General features: G+C 47.7%; 1 protein-coding gene across 1 annotated transcript in view; it reads left to right on the plus strand.

The window, feature by feature from the left end:
* LOC120425843 (uncharacterized) overlaps positions 1–18,931 on the plus strand; it is a 187,938-nt gene extending 169,007 nt beyond the window's left edge. Inside the window, exons 37-56 of the mRNA XM_052706942.1 lie at positions 45–989; positions 1,053–1,703; positions 2,809–3,120; positions 3,183–4,127; positions 4,191–4,841; positions 5,335–5,643; positions 5,701–6,645; positions 6,706–7,356; positions 7,478–7,789; positions 7,850–8,794; positions 8,852–9,175; positions 9,277–10,749; positions 10,819–11,031; positions 11,258–11,653; positions 11,716–12,684; positions 12,745–15,015; positions 15,082–15,519; positions 15,587–16,096; positions 16,163–16,642; positions 16,709–18,931. Of these exons, the coding sequence (XP_052562902.1) occupies positions 45–989; positions 1,053–1,703; positions 2,809–3,120; positions 3,183–4,127; positions 4,191–4,841; positions 5,335–5,643; positions 5,701–6,645; positions 6,706–7,356; positions 7,478–7,789; positions 7,850–8,794; positions 8,852–9,175; positions 9,277–10,749; positions 10,819–11,031; positions 11,258–11,653; positions 11,716–12,684; positions 12,745–15,015; positions 15,082–15,519; positions 15,587–16,096; positions 16,163–16,642; positions 16,709–16,950 (13,982 nt within the window). The 3' untranslated portion in view covers positions 16,951–18,931. The remainder of the gene's footprint in view (positions 1–44; positions 990–1,052; positions 1,704–2,808; positions 3,121–3,182; positions 4,128–4,190; positions 4,842–5,334; positions 5,644–5,700; positions 6,646–6,705; positions 7,357–7,477; positions 7,790–7,849; positions 8,795–8,851; positions 9,176–9,276; positions 10,750–10,818; positions 11,032–11,257; positions 11,654–11,715; positions 12,685–12,744; positions 15,016–15,081; positions 15,520–15,586; positions 16,097–16,162; positions 16,643–16,708) is intronic.
* The last annotated feature ends 4,038 nt before the right edge of the window (positions 18,932–22,969 follow it).

Raw genomic sequence — 22,969 nt, forward strand, 5'->3', positions numbered from 1 at the left:
TGAAACCCATCCACATTAGTCTCACCATCATTTTCTCGATACAGCTCCACCACAAGACACTCAAGTCGTTGTCCGGGATCCCTGTGTTCCTTCGCCATGTGGTCCCAACTCGCAATGTAGAAATAGCAATGGAGTTCCTTCCTGCTCTTGTCTCGTCAATTACATTGGATCTCCACCCAACTGTCGACCGGAGTGTACCATCAACGCGGAATGTCCAAGCAATCAAGCATGTATGAATGAAAAGTGCAGAGACCCATGCCCTGGATCATGCGGAATCGGTGCCAGATGTAACGTGATCAATCATACTCCAATCTGCACTTGTGAATCTGGATACACCGGAGACCCATTCACGAACTGTTACCCTGAACCACCTCCACCACGAGAGCCTGTTCGTGATGATCCTTGCAATCCATCTCCATGTGGACCAAATGCTCAATGCAACAATGGAATCTGCACATGCCTGCCTGAATACCAAGGAGATCCATACCAAGGTTGTAGACCTGAATGTGTTCTCAATTCGGATTGTCCTCGTGATAGGGCTTGTATTCGAAGCAAATGTATCGATCCTTGTCCTGGGACATGTGGACAAGATGCTATCTGCGAAGTTATCAATCACATTCCAATGTGTAGCTGTCCAAACGGAATGGCCGGAAATGCATTCGTACAATGCAGACCACAACAAGCTCCACCAGTAACAAACCCATGCAATCCATCTCCATGTGGACCAAACAGTCAATGTCGGGAGATCAACGGACAAGCAGTATGCTCATGCGTACCCGGATTCATTGGAAGTCCACCGACCTGCAGACCGGAATGTGTCGTCAGCTCTGAGTGTCCACAAAACCAAGCTTGCAACAATCAGAAGTGTCGAGATCCTTGTCCCGGAACATGTGGAGTTGGGGCTAGATGCTCGGTTGTCAATCACAATCCAATCTGTAGCTGTCCAGAACGATTCACTGGAGATCCGTTTGTCCGTTGTCAGCCCATCAGTAAGATCTTGAATCGAATCATAACATTTCATCCCTTTGTAACACAACATTTCACCTTTTCAGTTGAAACTCCTGTTCAAATGACCCCTGTCAATCCTTGCCAACCCAATCCTTGTGGTCCGAATGCCGAGTGTCGACCCGTGGGTGATTCACCGTCTTGTACATGCTTGGATAACATGATCGGTTCTCCACCAAACTGTCGTCCGGAATGCATCAGTAATTCTGAGTGTGCCAGCAATCTTGCTTGCATCCGACAAAAGTGTCAAGATCCTTGCACTGGAGCATGTGGAGCTAATGCAGAATGCAGAGTTGTCAGTCACACACCCATGTGTATCTGTTCTGTTGGCTACACGGGAGATCCATTTTCACAGTGTACCCTAGTCCAACAGGATGTTCCAAGAGAACCATCTTCACCATGTATGCCAAGTCCATGTGGAGCTAATGCAATTTGTCGAGAGCAGAATGGAGCTGGTTCTTGCACATGTATGGATGATCATATTGGTAATCCCTATGAAGGATGCAGACCAGAGTGTGTTCTGAACTCGGACTGTCCGTCTGATCGCGCTTGCATTCGAAGCAAGTGTCAGGATCCGTGCCCAGGAACTTGTGGGCAAAATGCAGACTGCCAAGTTGTCAATCATTTACCATCTTGTACCTGCATTTCTGGATATGAAGGAGATCCTTTCAGATTCTGCAACATCCAGCAAAGAGAACGTAAGAATTGTATATTTTTCACAATGTGCTTCCGCTTATCGCTTAAAAATGTATGATGAATTATATTTGTTTTGCTCATGCAGAAATAATTTTAATGTATTTTTTTTTAAACTTGATATTGATTGTTTGTTGTTCTATGCATGACTTAGATCAAATGTAAAAAGGAAACACATGCAGGTGCTCTGTGCTCTCTTCTACTAAGCTTACTAGAATTCCTATCTGATTGGCACAATAGAGCACAGAGGCATCGATACGTGTAAAATTACTGTGCTATTTTGCAATTATAAGTTACACCATGCAACAAAATGGAACAAACTTCTTTAAGATAAGTCACGAGGAAGCATGAGGTACAAAGTCCCAAAATACAAACCTCCAGGGATTTTTTTTTTTCGAAAAAACATTCAGTATTGTACAGCAGTTTGAATGCAAAACTGTTGTTTTATCCGAGCCCTACGTATTACTACCAAAAAATCGGGCGCTCGTATGTTAATTATCGTAACCACACTAGGTCTCCATACAAACTTCCCTGCATACCGATTGGCCCCTGTCTATTTTTTGTTTTTTTCTGAGGAACTTCAAGCACAAATAAATGTTTTGATAAAAAAAATTTAATCATCCCCGGGGACTTTCCCCGTGTTTGCTTGATTAAATCTCAGTAAGTTTGAACTAGTTTTTCGAATACAAAAGCTTTTTATTCTATCGTGTATGATAAGACGAACTCTCTTACAAAAGTAATGTTCAACCTTTTGTTTTGATTTTAGTATTATTTTTAGCCATTTGTTTGTGGTAACACAAACAGTTCTAAGAAGAAGCCACTCAAAAACGGCAAACTATTATTGTTTTTAATTGATTAATTCACTTTAAATCCTAGTCAAAATACTATTCTAAAAACTCGTAATAATTATTAATTTAATTGAATACAATTATTACCAAAAAAAATCAGTCCATAAGAATATTATTTTCGTCAAGATACCAAAGCATCAAGGCACAATTTATAAATGTTTAACTACTAATTAATTTTTGGCAAAACCACTAACATAATGAAAAAAATTATATCGTTATCCTATACTATTCTTCTAATCAAAACAACATTTCCAAACACCAGCGATCCAACAATACGTCAATCCATGCCAACCAAGTCCATGCGGCCCCAACAGTCAATGTCGGGAGATCAACGGGCAGGCTGTTTGCTCATGTTTGCCCACTTATATCGGATCTCCACCTGGATGTCGACCGGAATGCGTCACCAGTTCCGAGTGTCCTTTGGATAGGGCATGTGTCAACCAGAAATGTGTCGATCCTTGTCCAGGAACATGTGGCACTAATGCAAGATGCAATGTCAACAATCATAGTCCCATCTGCTCTTGCCAATCCGGATATACAGGAGATCCATTCACACGATGTTATCCCAACCCACGTAAGATCTAACCCCATCTGAAACCCATCCACATTAGTCTCACCATCATTTTCTTGATACAGCTCCACCACAAGACACTCAAGTCGTTGTCCGGGATCCCTGTGTTCCTTCGCCATGTGGTCCCAATTCGCAATGTAGAAATATCAATGGAGTTCCTTCCTGCTCTTGTCTAGTCAATTACATTGGATCTCCACCCAACTGTCGACCAGAGTGTACCATCAACGCGGAATGTCCAAGCAATCAAGCATGTATGAATGAAAAGTGCAGAGATCCATGCCCTGGATCATGCGGCATCGGTGCCAGATGTAACGTAATCAATCATACTCCAATTTGCACATGTGAGTCTGGATACACCGGAGACCCGTTCACGAACTGTTACCCTGAACCACCTCCACCACGAGAGCCTGTCCGTGATGATCCTTGCAATCCATCTCCATGTGGACCAAATGCTCAATGCAACAATGGAATCTGCACATGCCTGCCCGAATACCAAGGAGACCCATACCAAGGTTGTAGACCTGAATGTGTTCTCAATTCGGATTGTCCTCGAGACAAGGCTTGTATTCGAAGCAAATGTATCGATCCTTGTCCTGGAACATGCGGACAAGATGCAATATGTGAGGTCATCAATCACATTCCAATGTGTAGCTGTCCAAACGGAATGGCCGGAAATGCCTTCGTACAATGCAGACCACAACAAGCTCCACCAGTAACAAACCCATGCAATCCATCTCCATGTGGACCAAACAGTCAATGCCGGGAGATCAACGGACAAGCAGTATGCTCATGCGTACCCGGATTCATTGGAAGTCCACCGACCTGCAGACCGGAATGTGTTGTCAGCTCTGAGTGTCCACAAAACCAAGCTTGCAACAATCAGAAGTGTCGAGATCCCTGTCCCGGAACATGTGGAGTTGGTGCTAGATGCTCGGTTGTCAATCATAATCCAATCTGCAGCTGTCCAGAACGATTCACTGGAGATCCGTTTGTCCGTTGTCAGCCCATCAGTAAGATCTTAAATCGAATCATAACATTCCATCCCTTTGTAACAAAAAATCTCACCTTTTCAGTTGAAACTCCTGTTCAAATGACCCCTGTCAATCCTTGCCAACCCAATCCTTGTGGTCCGAATGCGGAGTGTCGGCCAGTGGGTGATTCGCCATCTTGCACATGCTTGGATAACATGATCGGTTCTCCGCCAAACTGTCGTCCAGAATGCATCAGTAATTCTGATTGTGCCAGCAATCTTGCATGCATTCGACAAAAGTGCCAAGATCCTTGCATTGGAGCATGTGGAGCCAATGCAGAGTGCAGAGTTGTCAGTCACACACCCATGTGTATATGCTCGATTGGTTTCACCGGAGATCCATTCACTCAATGTTTGCCGGTTCAACAAGATGTGCCGAGGGAACCAAGTTCTCCCTGTACACCAAGCCCATGCGGAGCCAACGCAAACTGTAGAGAACAGAACGGAGCAGGTTCATGTACTTGTATTGAGGACCATTTCGGAAACCCATACGAAGGATGTCGTCCAGAATGTGTTTTGAACTCCGACTGTCCTTCAAACAGAGCATGTGTCAGAAACAAATGCCAAGATCCATGCCCTGGAACATGCGGACAGAACGCCAATTGCCAAGTGGTGAACCATCTGCCATCGTGTACTTGCATACCAGGTTACGAGGGAGATCCGTTCCGATTCTGCAATATTCAACAGCGAGAACGTAAGCATCAATTTTCATGTATTTTTTAAGATGCACAGTTGATTTGCTTTGTAAAATTGTATATCGATTATAAATATATTATTGCATAAGTTATTATATTAATGATGTTTGAATTGACCTGCTTTAATTAACGAGACTGTAACACTTTTAAAACTTATACGGCGGTTTTTATGAAATAACAAGCCACTTTACAATATAAAGCATTACACTTGAAGATTTTCAAGATACTAATAGAACTATACTGCTCGAAGGAAGTCCATCCAAAATAGTTATGTGTTGGAATTTTACGAAAAAGTGGGATTTTTTCAGTTTTCTGGAGAATCCCAAAACAACATAATTGAAGAAATTTCATTTAGGACGGACTTTCATTGAGCGGCGATATACGCAATGCCTGTAACATGACGCCAAAGAAGATTGACCCGCAATTATGACCATTTTTATTGAGTGTTGAGGCTAACTTAAGATTGTTCTAAAACATTATTTCTTCGGACAGCGCCAGTCTATCAAAACCCGTGTCAACCAAACCCATGTGGACCAAACAGTCAGTGCAGGGAAGTTAATGGACAAGGAGTTTGCTCATGTTTGCCCACTTATATCGGATCTCCACCGGGATGTCGTCCCGAATGTGTCACAAGTTCGGAATGTTCATTGGACAAAGCTTGTGTCAACCAGAAATGTGTCGATCCATGCCCGGGAGCATGCGGGGCGAATGCAAGATGTAACGTCAACAATCATAGTCCCATCTGCTCTTGTCAGTCTGGTTACACAGGAGATCCATTTACACGATGCTATCCTAATCCACGTAAGACCTTCAAATTTATAGACGATGAATCGCCAATTTATATTCGTTTTTTATTAGCACCACCGAAAGATACTCCAGTTGCCATTCGTGATCCTTGCGTACCATCTCCGTGCGGTCCCAACTCACAGTGTAGAAACATCAATGGAGTTCCATCTTGCTCTTGTCTAGTCAATTACATTGGATCTCCACCGAACTGTCGGCCCGAATGTACCATTAATGCGGAATGTCCAAGCAATCAAGCATGTATGAATGAAAAGTGCAGGGACCCATGTCCTGGATCATGCGGAATCGGTGCCAGATGTAACGTGATCAATCATACTCCGATTTGCACATGTGAGTCTGGATACACCGGAGACCCGTTCACGAACTGTTACCCGGAACCACCTCCACCACGAGAGCCTGTCCGTGATGATCCTTGCAATCCATCTCCATGTGGACCAAATGCTCAATGCAACAATGGAATCTGCTCATGCCTGCCTGAATACCAAGGAGACCCATACCAAGGGTGTAGACCTGAATGTGTTCTCAATTCGGATTGTCCTCGAGACAAGGCTTGTATTCGAAGCAAATGTATCGATCCTTGTCCTGGGACATGCGGACAAGATGCGATCTGCGAAGTTGTCAATCATGTACCGGTTTGCAGCTGTCCGAACGGAATGACTGGTAACGCTTTTGTACAATGCAGACCACAACAAGCTCCTCCAGTAACGAACCCGTGCAATCCGTCACCATGTGGACCGAACAGTCAATGCCGAGAGATCAACGGACAAGCTGTTTGTTCGTGTGTGATGGGATTCATAGGAAGTCCGCCAGCATGCCGACCGGAATGTGTCGTTAGCTCTGAATGTCCACAAAATCAAGCTTGTAACAATCAGAAGTGTCGAGATCCCTGTCCAGGAACATGCGGAGTGGGCGCAAGATGTACTGTTGTCAATCACAATCCAATCTGCAGTTGTCCTGAACGTTTCACCGGGGATCCATTTGTCCGCTGTCAACCAATCAGTAAGCACACTGAAGTCCTAACAAATAACCGACCCATAACATTAAATCTCACATTTTCAGTTGAACAACCTGTCCAAATGACGCCCGTGAATCCTTGTCAACCAAGTCCTTGTGGACCGAATGCCGTTTGTAGACAAGTCGGTGATTCACCTTCGTGTACATGTTTGGAAGAAATGATTGGTGCTCCGCCAAATTGTCGCCCAGAATGCGTCAGTAATACCGAATGTGCCAGCAATTTAGCTTGTATTCGACAGAAATGCCAGGATCCGTGTTCGGGAGCTTGCGGTGCAAATGCAGAGTGCAGGGTTGTCAGCCACACACCGGTCTGCATTTGCTCAATTGGATACACTGGTGATCCGTTCACTCAGTGCGTAGTCGTACAGCAGGACATTCCTAGAGAACAGACTTCTCCGTGTACACCAAGTCCTTGCGGAGCCAATGCAAACTGTAGAGAACAGAACGGAGCTGGTTCGTGTACCTGTATTGAAGACTACTTTGGAAACCCATACGAGGGTTGCCGGCCCGAATGCGTACTAAACTCCGATTGCGCCTCGAACCGTGCTTGCATCAACAACAAATGCAAAGATCCGTGTCCTGGAACATGCGGCCAGAACGCCGAATGCCAAGTAGTCAACCATTTGCCATCATGTACCTGCTTCGTAGGATACGAAGGGGATCCATTCAGATATTGCGATGTTCAGCAACGAGAACGTAAGAGAACACAACTGTTTTGTTTTTAGCTTTTGCTTGCCTCAATATGATTGCTTTTCGCTACTGCTTGCTTTATAATTACACGTTTGAGTAATTCGAATCATGTTTTTATTTACTATAGCGGTGAAGGAATATGTCAATCCTTGCCAACCGAACCCATGTGGGCCAAATAGCCAATGCCGAGAAATCAATGAACAGGCTGTTTGCTCGTGCTTGCCCACATACATTGGATCTCCACCCGGATGTCGACCGGAATGTGTCACCAGTTCCGAGTGTTCTTTGGATAAGGCCTGCATCAATCAGAAATGTGTCGACCCTTGCCCAGGAACCTGTGGCACTAATGCACGCTGTAATGTGAACAACCACAGTCCAATTTGCTCTTGTCAGTCAGGATACACTGGAGATCCCTTCACTCGTTGCTTCCCGAATCCACGTAAGATTAGCTACGCAATGTTTTTAGAATTTGTCCCACTTACGAAATGTTTTTCAACAGCGCCTCCCAAAGACACTCCAGTTACGGTACGAGATCCTTGTGTACCATCTCCGTGTGGTCCCAATTCACTTTGTAGGAACATCAACGGAGTACCATCGTGTACGTGTCAGTCCAATTACATCGGATCACCTCCAAACTGTAGACCGGAGTGTACAATAAACGCAGAATGTCAAAGCAATCAAGCTTGTATGAATGAGAAGTGCAGAGATCCTTGCCCGGGATCGTGTGGTGTTGGAGCTCTTTGCAATGTAATCAATCACACACCAATTTGTACATGTCAGCAAGGATACATCGGAGATCCGTTCACGAATTGTTACCCAGCGCCACCACCTCCAAGGGAGCCAATAAGGGACGATCCTTGCAATCCGTCGCCATGTGGCGCAAACGCTCAGTGTAACGATGGTGTGTGCACGTGCCTACCAGAGTATCAAGGAGACCCGTACCGTGGATGCCGTCCAGAATGTGTGCTCAACTCGGAATGTCCCCGTGACAAGGCTTGCATCCGCAGCAAATGCGTTGATCCATGCCCAGGAACGTGTGGACAGGAAGCATTGTGCGAAGTTACGAATCATATACCGATCTGTAGCTGTCCGCGAGGTATGACGGGCAATGCGTTCGTGCAGTGCACAGCACAGCGCGCTCCGGTTGAGACCGATCCGTGCAATCCGTCACCTTGTGGACCCAACAGCCAGTGTCGAGCCATCAACGGACAGGCCGTCTGCTCGTGTGTAATGGGATTCGTTGGCAGCCCACCGTCATGCCGGCCAGAATGTTCGGTCAACTCTGATTGTGTGCAAAACTTGGCCTGTGTCAACTTCAAATGCCGAGATCCTTGCCCAGGCACATGTGGCTTAGGTGCCAGATGTTCTGTGGTTAATCACAATCCAATTTGCAGTTGTCCGTTCAAAATGACCGGTGATCCGTTTGTCCGATGCTATGAAATTGGTACGAAGGACCCCAAACATTTTTATGACCTATACTTACGACAATATTTCTTTACAGTTGAAAGACCTGCCGTTCAAGACACTCCTCGAAACCCTTGCTATCCCTCACCCTGTGGTCCCAATGCTATCTGCGAGAATCGTAACGGAAACCCGTCTTGCTCTTGTCTGCCCAATATGATTGGTTCTCCTCCTAGCTGTCGACCCGAGTGTGTCAGCAATTCGGATTGCTCCAACACTCTAGCGTGTATAAATCAAAGGTGTCAAGATCCTTGTCCAAATGCGTGTGGAACAAATGCCGACTGTCGTGTCTCTCTTCACATTGCGAACTGCATTTGTCCTTCGGGGTACACGGGCAATCCGTTCGTCGCCTGTTTCGTTGAAAGTGAGTTTCAATTGCGTTTGTTAGAGGGGAAAAGCGTGAATTGCGTGTGGCCAATTTCCCACATGATTACTGATGACCATTTGTATAACCTTTATTTACAGCAAAACCACCACCGGAAGTAGACCGATCACCACCAGAAGATCCGTGCTATCCATCACCGTGTGGCACGAACGCTCGTTGTCGTCCGGTGGACGGTGGCGCAGTCTGCGAATGCTTCGAGAACTACTTTGGCAATCCGTACACCTCTTGTCGACCGGAGTGTGTGACAAACTCGGAATGTTCCAGAAATACGGCCTGTATTCAGAACCGGTGCAAGGATCCTTGCCCGGGAGTGTGCGGCCACAACGCCGAATGTAGCGTCATTAATCACACTCCGACGTGTACCTGTCGCGAGGGAATGGTTGGAAACGCGTTTGAGCAATGCCTGCGAGAAGAGAAACCACCTGCGCCAAGTGATCCGTGCTATCCGTCCCCATGTGGGCTGAACACGGTTTGCCGATCGTCGGGAGGAAACGCCGTTTGCGAATGCTTGCCAGACTTCAAGGGAACGCCGTTCGGAAGAGGATGCTACCCAGAGTGTACGATCAACTCGGATTGTCCGAGGGATAAGACATGCGTCAACAAGAAGTGCGTCGATCCATGCCCAGGAGTTTGCGGATACAGAGCTGTCTGCCATGCGATCAACAACAGTCCGGTGTGCTCGTGTCCGAACAACATGATCGGCGATCCTTTCGTCGAGTGTAAGGAAGCGGCACCAAAGGATCCATGCAATCCGTCACCGTGCAGAACGAACGGAATTTGCCGCGTTGTTGGAGGCCGAGCAGAGTGTCAATATCCGGAATGTGTCATCAATTCGGACTGCTCGCCCAATCGGGCATGCTTCAACCAGAAGTGTCGAGATCCGTGCGTCGGAGCATGTGGAGTCAACGCCATCTGTAACGTGGTCAACCATGCACCAATTTGTTCATGCCCGGAACGTCACGTCGGCTCACCATTTGTGCAGTGTAACCGACAGATGGATCCTGTGCCGCAGCCAGAATGTGTGAGCGACGATCAATGTACCAACGACAAGGCTTGCATCAACCAGCAGTGCGTGAATCCGTGCTCTGCTAGCAACGGATTGTGTAATCTGAACGCCGAATGTCGAGTACAGTTCCATCGGGCTATATGTACGTGCCGCGACGGCTACACCGGAAACGCTCAGATTGCTTGCTACGAAATCGGGTGTCGATCGGATTCAGACTGTCCGGCAACGGAGGCCTGTGTGAACAAGAACTGCATCGACCCGTGCCGATACACCCAGTGTGGACGCAATGCCGTTTGCAAAACTGACTACAACCACAACGCACGTTGCCACTGCATCGACGGCTACCGAGGTAACGCTCTGACGGGTTGTACGCGACCCGAATGTACGCGGGACGACGAGTGCCCGTACCATCTGTCCTGCCAGAACGAACAGTGCCGAGATCCGTGCGATTGTGCGCCGGGTGCCCAGTGCAGAGTTGACAACCATCGGGCGTCGTGCAGATGCCCTCCCGGATACACGGGAGATGCCAGCTTTGCCTGCGAGAAGAGTAAGTCGTCCTGCATGATCTTGCGAGGGATACGTTACTAAACCAAGCATTTCACCCTCTATTTCACAGTACCAGTTCGCGATCCGGACCAGTGTAAGATGGACGCCGACTGTTCAAGCCGGTTGGCTTGCTTCAGTGGAACGTGCAAGAATCCGTGTCTCGAGGCGAAACCGTGCGCCCAGCATGCCGTTTGTACCGTCCAGGACACACTGCCGCTGCGTACAATGTACTGCGTGTGCGAGGAAGGTTACGTGGGCGATGCCGAAAAACAATGCCTGCCAGGTTTGTTGGAATGCAATATTGACATACGCTACAGATCGGTTCGACCTTCTCTACTAATGTTAACCGCTTACATTTCCAGCTTTTTACCTATTATTACCCTTCAAAACCCCTTTCCAGACCATCCTTAGCAGTCGATTTTAAACTTTTTGCGCATACTGATCCTAGTTTTAGCTAACTCCAGCGTACAATACAATTCTAACGTGGTACACCACCTTCTATCTCGCAGTATCACCAATCCAGCCGGGATGCAGTTCGGACATCGAATGCGCAGCGACCGAGACGTGCCGCAACCGGGCGTGCGTAAATCCGTGCACGGAGTTCAACCCGTGCGCACGCACGGCCGAGTGTTTGGCCCAGAGCCACAAGGCCATCTGTTCCTGCCCGGTCGGAATGGTGGGCGATCCGTTCCAGAACTGCTACCGCGAGCCGGTGATCACGCCAGAGTGCACGCTGGACTCGGAGTGTCCCAGCAATCGGGCCTGCATCAACCAGAAGTGTCAGGATCCGTGCGCCGATGGAAATCCGTGCGCCGGAAATGCCGAATGCCGCACGTTGACGCACCGTCCGCTGTGCATGTGCCCCCAGGGATGGGGAGGCGACCCGAAGGTTCAGTGTTACAAGCGTAAGTTGGATCATTCTCAATCATAAATGAAAATTGTCTAACGACCTTGTTATTTCTTACAGCGGAATGTCAACGCGACAGCGACTGCCCGTACGACAAGGCGTGCTACAACGAAAAGTGTTTGAACCCGTGCACGTACGGTGCGACGCAGTGTGGCAGGGGAGCCGAATGTCTCGCGCAGGGACACCGTGCCAACTGCATCTGTCCGGCGGGTACCCAGGGTAACCCGTTGATTTCGTGCGTGACCGGTCTGTGCCAGTACAACGAAGATTGCGCAGATCACGAGGCTTGCGACCGACTGAACCGGGTGTGTCGACCCGTTTGTGACGATGAGACGTGTGCTTCTCGGGCGACGTGCATTGGCCGGAACCATCAGGCAACGTGCGAGTGTGCATCTGGAACCAGAGGCAACCCGTACGTGGAATGCGCTCGGGATGAACCGGAACCGGTGTGCCGTACTGACGGTGACTGTCCTTCGCAGCAGGCCTGCATCAACAGCATGTGCTCGAATCCGTGTACCGTGATCAGCCCATGCTCGAGACAGCAATCGTGCTCGGTTGTCGATACGCTACCACTGCGGACGATGATCTGCGCTTGTCCAACCGACATGTTGGTCGACGCCAACGGTCAGTGTAAGCCGATTGTGGTAGAAGGATGTCGCAAGGACAACGATTGCCCAGACACCGATCGCTGCATGCGAGGACAGTGTATGCTGGCTTGCCGCGCCGAGCCATGCGGAGTGAACGCACAGTGCGTATCCAGCGGACATCGGGCCAAGTGTTCGTGTGCCTCGGAATACGTAGGAAATCCACACATCGAGTGTACACCGGAGGGACGAGTACCGAGCCCGAAGGAATGTTCCGTGGACGACGACTGTCCGCTGGACCGATCCTGCCTGAACGAGCGTTGCATCAACCCGTGCACGCAGGACGTCTGCGGACGAGGAGCCATTTGTCACGTGCAGCTGCACAATGCCGTGTGCAACTGCCCAGCTGGATACAAGAAGGACGCCAACAACAACTGCGTACCACGTAAGTAGCAACTCTTGCGGTTGAGATATACCAAATGCTAACCTTGATCTTTTTCTCCAGCGGTTGCCGACCTGCCCAAGTGTCGCGCCAACTCGGACTGCGCCACCAGTGAGACCTGCGTCAACGAGATCTGCGCCAATCCGTGCAACTGCGGCCAGAACGCCGATTGCTACGTGAAGGACCACTACCCGGTGTGCAGCTGCAAGCCGGGATACTCTGGAAACGCGCAGTTTGGATGCTTCAAGCTGGGTTGCCAGTCGGACAGCGAGTGTGCCAACGACAAGCAGTGCTACAACGGCGAGTGCCTGAACCCGTGCGCGCTGGAGAATCCATGTGCGTTGAACGCGGAGTGCTTCGGAGACAAGCATCGAGCGGCGTGTCGCTGTCTGCCGGGGTTGGAGGGCAATCCGTTTGTGCAGTGTCGCCGAGTCGAGTGTCACTTTGACGGAGAGTGTCCGGACAACAGGGCCTGCTTGCAAGAGCAGTGTATCGATCCGTGCAGCGAGATGGCACCGTGTGCTCAGAACGCGATTTGCTTTACCCGAGGACATGCGCCGCACTGCAAGTGTCCGGACCATTTGCCGGACGGGAATCCGTTCTCGTTCTGCGAACGACGCGTGGTGCAACACAAGCCGGAATGTACAATGGATACGGAATGTCCCAGCCGATTGGCATGCATCAACAACAAGTGTGTCGATCCGTGCACGGAACTCGAGCCATGTGCCAGGTCAGCCAAGTGTACCGTGCTGGATTCGGTTCCGGTGCGAACCATGGTTTGCGAATGTCCGGAACTGCACGTGCCAGATGTGAACGGCGAATGTAAGCGAATCGTGCTGCAGACTCCGCCGGAGTGTTCCAGTGATTCGGAATGCTCGGATAAGGAGGCTTGTATCAATCGACAGTGCAGGAATCCGTGCAACTGCGGTGATCACAGCACATGTATGGTAAAGAACCACCGAGGAATTTGCTCGTGCGAGGATGGATACGAAGGAAATCCGAACATTGCCTGTAGAACCATCGGCTGTCGAATTGATTCCGAGTGTGAATCGGGTAAGGCTTGCATCAACGGAAATTGCGTAAATCCTTGCTTGGATAACAATCCTTGCGGAATCAACGCCGAATGCTACGCCGTATCGAGTCACGCAGAGTGCAGATGTCTGAGCGGATATCGCGGAAATCCGATGGTACAGTGTACGGTCGTCGAGTGCCGCAGCAACAACGATTGTCCGAACGACAAGCAGTGCCGTAACACGCAGTGTGTCGATCCGTGCATATACGATAGCTCGTGCTCGCCGAGGGCAGAATGCAAGGCACAGAACCATCTAGCCGTTTGCAGATGTCCAACGGGACTGGTTGGCAATCCGTACGTGGACTGCCGGCCAGAGATCATTCCAGAGTGTGTGTACGACACGGATTGTCCGTCGCACTTGGCCTGTATCGAGAACAAGTGCGTTGAGCCATGCGGTGCTTTGGAGCCATGCAATCGACCAGCGAGATGCGAAGCAATTCCGTCGTCGCCGGTGCGTACGATGATCTGCATATGTCCGGATGGATACGTGAGCAGTGGAAGTGGAACGTGCAAACCGGTTGTCAAATCGGGTTGTATTTCCGATTCGGACTGTTCGAGCGATACCGCTTGCATCAACAGCATTTGTAGAAATCCTTGCAACTGTGGACCGAATGCCGAGTGCCGAATCAAGGACCACAAACCGGTGTGCTCGTGCAAGCAAGGATTCGACGGTAATCCGGAGATTGAATGCATCAAGATTGAGTGTCGCGTTGACGACGATTGTTCCAGTCAGCACTCGTGCTTGAACCGGCAGTGCGTCCCGGTGTGTTCGCTGGACTCGTGCGGACGACAAGCCGAATGCTACGCCCAGAACCACAGAGCGATCTGTGAGTGCCTGCCAGGGTACGAGGGCGATCCGCGCGCCACCTGTAGACTGTTGGGATGTCGAGCCGATTCGGACTGCCCACTGGACAAGGCGTGTATCAACCAGAAGTGTGAAAACCCTTGCGAGAACCAAGCGATCTGCGCCCAGAACGAGCTGTGCCAGGTGTACCAGCATCGGCCCGAGTGCGCCTGTCCGCCACCATTCGAAGCGGATCCGATCCGAGGATGTGTGCTGCGTGACGAACGGTGCCGAACCGACGGTGAGTGCCCCTCGCAGACGGCTTGCATCCAGGGTGAATGTGTCAACCCGTGCAACGTAACGGAACCGTGCGGCGTCAACTCGATGTGCAAGGTGCTGGACACGCTGCCCGTGAGGACCATGATTTGCGAGTGTCTGCCGGGATACCAAGGAAATGCGGCCGTCCAGTGCGACAAGAGTAAGTATTGCTTGGGGAACCGCGAGGAATCGTTGACTAACGTTTGTTTTTCTCTCCCCTCTTCAGTGGCCCTTTGCCCAACGGACAGAGGCTTCGTCCGTAACGCCAACGGTGAGTGCGCATGCCCACCCGGCTACGGACTGTCCATCTACGAGGACTGCCAGATATGTCGCGAAGAGGACGGCCTCAAGATTGACGAAACGGGACGGTGCGTGTGTGCGCTGGAACGGGGCATGGTGATCGACGAGCGGGGCCGTTGCATCTGCCCGGTCGACTACGGCTACCGGCTAACGGAACGGGGCGAGTGCATCCGTACGGCCGTGCCCGAGTGTACACGCGACAGCGACTGTCCCGACTGGCGCCACTGTCACCAGGAGACGAGAACGTGCGAAGATCCGTGCAAGACGAAGATCTGCGGCAAGAACGCGCTGTGCAATGCAACGAATCATCAGGCGATCTGCCAGTGTATCGCAGGGTACACCGGTAATCCGGAGGAGCATTGCAGTAAGTTTGAGTTTGGCTGGTTGGCTGGTTAGGTCGTACTACAATTATGGTTATTTTTTACCTTCAGATCAAACAACCAACTTCCGCACGGACTTCCCACAACCGGAAATGCAAGTAACGTGCCAAGCGGACGGCGTTCAGGTGGTTATCGACCTGATGGAGTCCAACTTCAACGGTGTGCTGTACGTGAAGGGCCACAGCAAGGACGAAGAGTGCCGACGGGTGGTGAACCTTGCCGGCGATGCGTCCCAGCGGACGCAGATCTTCAAGGTGCACTTTGGCAGCTGTGGTCTGATTCACGTCAACGGAATCGCCAGCTTCGTGCTGGTCATTCAGAAGCATCCGAAGTTGGTCACGTACAAGGCGCAGGCCTACCACATCAAGTGCGTGTACCAGACCGGAGAGCAGAACGTCACGCTTGGCTTCAACGTGCAGATGCTGACGACGGCCGGTACGATCGCCAACACCGGGCCGCCGCCAACGTGTGCCATGCGAATCGTTGCCTTCAACGGAGAGGAGATCGTGTCCGCTGAAATCGGTGACAATTTGCGACTGCAGGTCGAAGTGCAGCCAGCGAGTACGTATTACTGGGGAATTTTTGTCTAAAAGCAATTGTTGCTAACGATCTATTTTGTCCTTTCAGCAATCTACGGAGGGTTCGCTCGCAGCTGCGTCGCCAAAACGATGGAAGACAGCGTCGAGAACGAGTACATTGTAACGGACGAAAACGGGTGCGCCACAGAGCCGAGCATCTTCGGGGACTGGGAGTACAACGCCGAAACGAACAGCCTGCTGGCGAGCTTCAACGCGTTCAAGTTCCCCTCGAGCGACAACATCCGCTTCCAGTGCAACATCCGGGTGTGCTTCGGCAAGTGTCAACCGGTCAACTGCCACGGGGCGAACGCGTACGGCAAGCGGCGACGTCGGGCGATTACCGACGCGAACGAGATCGAGATGCTGCTGAACAGGACGAGACGTGCGACGAGCAGCAGCTCGACGGCGCTGGCCGGCGACGACGATGAGCTCGGTATCGAGGGAACACTGCGAGAGGAGATCACGATCCAGTCGAACGCGATTCTGACGCTGGATCGCAGGGAGGAGCGTTCGTACGACTCTGATAATAGTAAGTTTTTGGGTTTACGAACTACCAGTTCAAGACTAACCCTTGACGTTCTTTCTCTTCTTCCAGTCACTCCCGCCGCTCAACGTGTCGAAGATATCTGCGTGTCGATGATCGGTCTGATCATCGCGCTGGTCATCACAGCGCTGCTAGCACTGGTTGCCGTTGCGGTGGCCGTGTCCTGCTGGCTGATGGCCTACCGAAGGCGTCCAACTGTCACGGGACCGCTGCCGCATCCGCCCGAGTTCCCGAATCCGCTGTTCGCGCATCACGAACCGTCGGAACCGTCACACCACGACTACATGACGTAAGCAAAAGCAAAACCATACAATACCAAGAGTAAAACAACGAAATCGAACGAAAGTATAGGTTAGGAAAGGTCGAAAGACAAAAAAAAGACGATACTGTAAATATGTATGATTAGAGAGTACACAATTTTAGAAGTATGTAAGCGACAGTGACACACCAACTTAGGCAATAGAACGACGGTGCTCTAACCTCAATGCAAACGCACTGTCCAACGGCCTGTTGCATACCATGCAGGCCCGCGAAAGAAACACGATTTAGGTTAGATCGTTTTTATATCTTAACACAGGCGGAATACCGAGAGTCCAGACCAAAGGAGCCAGCTCAGCTCGAACCTTACCGGGATTCGGCGGTTCAACCTCATGTAAAAAGCAATCTCTAAACGTCGAGAGACTTGACGAACTCGGGCTAACCTCAACCTCGTTAGAAATTAGAACACATAGAAGCCCAATTTGTCTCGTTTCTCGACACGAAAATCCAACCGGCGAGTCCTCGGGGAACGACTGAGCTTCAAACGAGTACTTTTGGTCTCAATGGGTTCGAGGTATTCCGAACGCAAATCCGAGCATCTCCTCCGCGGGTCGTTACTAGTCTTTTATTTATTAATGTTATTATCGTACTAAGTAAGAGATGGATACCCCTCCCTCGTCCTGTTTAGAAACAAACAACTTTTTCTATCCCCTTCGACGTCCATTCCTCTAAGGTGGAGGGCCCTCGTGTTTCTTCCGTACTATTTCGTCCCTTACGATCTTGTGTGTCCTTTCTCTTTGGCTTTACAACGAAGCAGATACCGTATTGCCATATATTGTTCAGCGAATCTTCACTCTTCCACCAGCACTGAGTCTCGAGAACACTCTCAGCAAAAGCACGCACTCACGACTAGATTCCTTCCAAAAGTGAACAATATTATCGGTGTTATTCTATTAATATAATTGTTTTAGTTGTAATTTATTAAAATTTTATGAATATACAGAAAGAAAACACATCTCGACCCTCGGAGGATTTGCGTACCCCTAGGTTTAGTAACACAGAGAGCAAGAAAATTATAGGAGAAAAACGTGTTGTATTATACTACAGACAGAGGTGAATAAAAAAAAGAACGTAGTCATTTTATAGCTAATCTGTCTCATATCAAGAAAAAGTAACGAAACTATACAAGAGATTTGCACGTAGACAAAAGAAAACTGCCATTCAAATTCCAAAATGCGCGTGTCCACGTGGGCGGACCCTAACTCAACCTCCCGCTTTTCCCCGCTTCGAAAACGAAAATGTGAAAGAAGCAGCGAGCTTTCAGCTATTTTCGTTTTCGCTGCGGGAAAAACGAAGAGCAACGTTTTGATCCCCCTCAAAAGAACGCGACCATGTAAGCGAAAAGAAAAATAGTTCACTGAAAGTTCTTCTCTACACATAAATACGAATGCTGCTAACGGTCAACACTAAACTGCCCCCTTTGAAAATACTGCACAACGATGTGTTTATAGTTTTTTGAATACAGCATTAAAACCTTTTAACTAACAAGCTCGCGCAAGTCTCCAAGAGACAGAACGTAGCACAACACCTCTGAAACGGCAGAACGGCGGTTATTTGTTGTCTTTTGTTTTGTTTTTTGGCAATACTTTATTATCTCTACCCTTGAAAAAAAATTCCTAAAGCAACCGAAATCGCGGCTTTTTTTAACGCCCCTATATATTTATGTTTACTGCAAAAAGAAAACTGATAATAACGTCAACTATTAAGACTGGATTAACATTAACTGAGAGGTAATTAAAAATATAAACGAAAAAAATATCAAAAAGAGATAATCTATTCCTATTATAAAGAAAATAACACTACCTACCGCTATACCTTCACGCAGACACAGTCTATTGCGAATTTTCCAACCCAGTGTAATATTTTTTTATCGAGAAAAATGTAAAGTTTATCTGTAGCATGTGAATGTCACCTCAAAGAAAAGCGTTAATAAAATGAAAATGATACTAATAAAAAGGGTGTGTGTGTGTTTCAACTTATCAAGATGACTGCCAAAATTATAAATTAAAAAAAAAAAACTTTTTTAAAATCGTTCATGTGATTCTTCGACATAACATCCTACTCATCACCATTATAAATGTCTCGGAGCGTTTGGCACGGTATGTCTACGCATCTTTCCTCCCCTGTTGATTCTCTGAAATGTGATCCGTTAAAAAAAAATGTATCTATGGTTAATGCAACGCAGTAGCCCTTTTTGTGTTTGACAGTTTGCCAAACTCGTAAACAAAGCCAAATTTATGCAGGCTTCCGTTTCTGCAAACATATTTATGCAGGCAAATTGTCAAAAAGATTGTTTGTTTGCGAGTTTGGTTTTTTTTCGTTTGTCATATACACACTAAAAAATTTGGAATTTTACATTTGATGTAATTGTTGATTTAACTTAAGATAAAATCATGTAATCGTATTTTCGATGTAGAGTTAGGTTTATTTTGACGTAAATTGATAAAAAATCCTACTGGTTTTCATTTACATCGTGCGTGACCTAAAATTACATCAACAATAACCTAATTTTATGATAATTTTGATGCACATAACTGGAGCATCAAATTTGATGTAATTTTACATCAAATGAAACCCGATTTCACGCTTCTTAGCTCCTACACGTTTGTCAGATTGGTGAAACGTCAAAACGTCAGCCGGGCTTCACGTCGCATTGAATAGAATTTTTCGTCCAGATTCTCCTCAATGACCGAGACATTCTATTATTTTGAATAAAAGCGTTCAAATAGAGGTGAGTTTAATAATTCTTGATCGGGTATAACACAGGTAACACTTATTTATTGTCGTTTTCCATTTGGTTTTTCAGGTTGCGGACACCATGAAACGCGAGGAAAACACGGTTTAAAAGCGAGGAAACTGGCAAGTGTCCACATCTGGAAAAGTTTTCACAAGAAGAAATGCACCCGAATTAAACCGAAACGTAGTGTCAAAGTCAACAACTTGTGCCTCTTTGATGCTTCCCCCAGCGGGGTGTCAATATGGTATAAATTGAACGCCGGGAGATTACAGGTGAAGGCAGAGGATTAATGGAGCAAATCCGGCGGCAAATCATTGAAAAAACAGCGAGCAACGGTGTTGAATAGTCGTGAAAAAGTGTCATGAATTGTGTGCAATAAAAACATTTTGCTTCTAGAAGACATAAACACGTTTTTTTTGTCCAATAAGAACAGATGGATTCCTATTCGATTTGTTTCACCAGAATTCCGTTTGATGTAATTTTACACGATCTTGAATCGTGTTATGATCGTGTAATTTCACGTCTAATTTGACACAACTTTACGTATAATTTGACGCTCCAGTTATGTGCATCTAATATAACCGAAAATTACACGTTTTTTTCGTAGTGTGTAAGTTTCACGTCTTTTTTCTTATATTTTTAAAACTTTAAACATTTCTGTTCTGATATAAAATGAACAAAAAAACGTTTTTAAATACATGAACAACCTACCCATTGAAGTAGATTTTTGCCTTCATTATCTCGACGGTAACATTTCAAAAGGCATCATGTACATTTTGACACTTTCTGGATTATTGCATATTCTGAAAGTACTCCTAATAAGCTACCTCTCCACCAAAAATGAACAAAAGTTACTTCAGTAAAGTCTGTTTAATCATGATTTTAAATAAAGTAAAATAAACAAAATCTCTGCCATCAGCAGTCCCTGTTTATATAGCCCTGTCAATCTGTCAAACAAAAGACTACATGAACCTCGTGACGAAAAAAAAGCAACATGAACAAAGCGCCATGTATATTCGGCGAAGAAAAACGAATCATAACAAACCGCTCCCCACAATGACAGCAGGGTGATATAGACGTTGGTGATTTCAAAAGAAATTATGTTTGTTTTTCTCAAATAAAATTACGGAACTAATGTTTTATTGAATTTGGATGATCAAGTATCAATAAAAGCAACGTTTTCCATCGTTTGTTATCATTAGAACATCTTATTTTGCTTTTATATTAAAATGGGAATTGAAATGGATGCTCAACATTCTAATGCGTTTTTAAAGTTTAGAAAACTTCAAAAGCTATGAAAAAAAACATTTTTTTGGCTAAAAATCGAAAGATTGTAAAAAGGTGGTTTTTGTAAGCAAATCCATCTTGTTATATATTTAAAAAAAAGATATTTGAAAGACCTTTCCAATGAACCTAAACATAGAAGATCTGACAACCCTTTTGAAAGTTATTAGCACTTATGTAAGGGACCATCCATAAACCACGTGGACATTTTTTTAGAATCTCAGACGAACCCCCTCCCCCCCCCCCTCCCTTAGGAGGGCCCTCGTGGACAATTTCCAAACAAATAATTTTTGTATGGAGCGTGAACAATCGCTGGTATTAAGTATTTCATAATTAAGTACTTTTTTGTAGTTGCATTCATGTTTAGTGATACCTTAATAAATTTTCAATTCAATTCGGTTTTATTTGTGAATAATCAATTTACAATGAGTTCATTTAGGTACACAACAGAGTTTTGGTGTTCCTTTCAGCTGTGATTTACATCGTAATTCAATCGAAAAATTATTACTTATAACTATGGAATAGACAAGAGTAAGAAAAAGTTTTCAAAAAACTTACAGAAAGTGCAATGGGAAAAGGATAGATAGAGAGAAAGCTTAAAACTAGATCACAGACAAAAATAATATCAATTATAGATGTGCTTGATCATCAGCTCTCCGAGGGCCAGAAATTGCTCCGCCTTGTTACGGCAGCTCCGAAACCGCGTCATCATCTCCCCCGCGAGAGCAAAGAACTCCGGCAGGGTAAAGAGATCTTCCCCGGTGACTCCTTGCTGGGCCGCATCGCCGTTACCGGCAGCGACCACGCTGGCAAACGAACGCCCCCATCCAGGAGGGATCGCTGGGTTGTCCGCTGGAACCGTACGCTGCCCAGCTGCAGGAACGGCTGCGCTCGTACTTCGCTGAGGAGAGTGGGACGCTGCTGCTTTCTTCTTCCTCTTTTCCTGCTCCTCGAGGTAAGCCTTGCGCGCGACGCATCCGCGGTAGTTACCGGTATGGTTGCCGTCACAGTTCGCGCACTTTACGCGGGGCTTAGTCTGTTCTGCATTTTTCCCCAAGTCCGCCTTACGTGGCAGTGCGCACGCCTCCGAGAGGTGTGACTCACCGCACTTCACGCAGCGGGGCCGGAGGTTGCAGTTCCGCGAGCCGTGGCCGAATTTCTGGCAACGGTGGCATTGCGCTACGTCTGTCGGGTTCTTGGTGTAAAACCGCCAGTTTACCCAAAAACCGTCCAGTGTCTTAGTCCGCCGCAGATCTTGGATCTTGACGGTGCCGCGGTCGAAGTACAACAGGTACAGGGTGTGTGTACCTGTGACTGTTGTCTTTCGCGAGAGCACTTTTATCTCCCGTGGCTTTATTCCGGCGTTCGAGAGGTGTCGCTTCAGGTCGGCGATCGGACGGTCTTGGTAACCCTGCAAGACGACCTTAACAGGGGGCTTCTCTGGGTCGTATGTGTAGAAGTTGAAGTTGCTACGCTTCAGTTCTTCAAGCACCAGGTCGAAATCTTTTCTGTTCAGTGTGATCACTTGCACTGCCGACTTACCGATTTTCAGACAATATCCGAGGCCTTCCAGCAACTCGTCAACATCGTCCGCCAACGTGTCCAAAACAAAAATTGGAGGTGGTCTTCGTTCCGTTGGAGAATTGTTCTTTTTTGACGTCGGCACTTTTTTCCGTGCACGACCATCATCGTCGTCGTCGTCGTCGGTAATGCTGCTACCGTCAGAGTTGTTATTTTCTTCGTCGTCGCTCAGCATCTGGAACTCGTTCCTGATGGGGATGTTGGCGGATGTTGATGTGCCACTGGTCGTGGCACCGGAAGTACCGGAACGGGTTCGCACTGGTGATCTTGGGACATATCCGGGATGTAGTAACTTTTTGTCGATGCCTTCAGCGCTGACGCTCCCCTGCGCGATGGCGGCCGACACGGCGCTGGTTTGTTTACCTTTTTGCACACGGCCGGTAGACGAACTT

The sequence above is a fragment of the Culex pipiens genome, chromosome 2, assembly GCF_016801865.2.
Source record: "Culex pipiens pallens isolate TS chromosome 2, TS_CPP_V2, whole genome shotgun sequence".
NCBI lineage: Eukaryota > Metazoa > Arthropoda > Insecta > Diptera > Culicidae > Culex > Culex pipiens.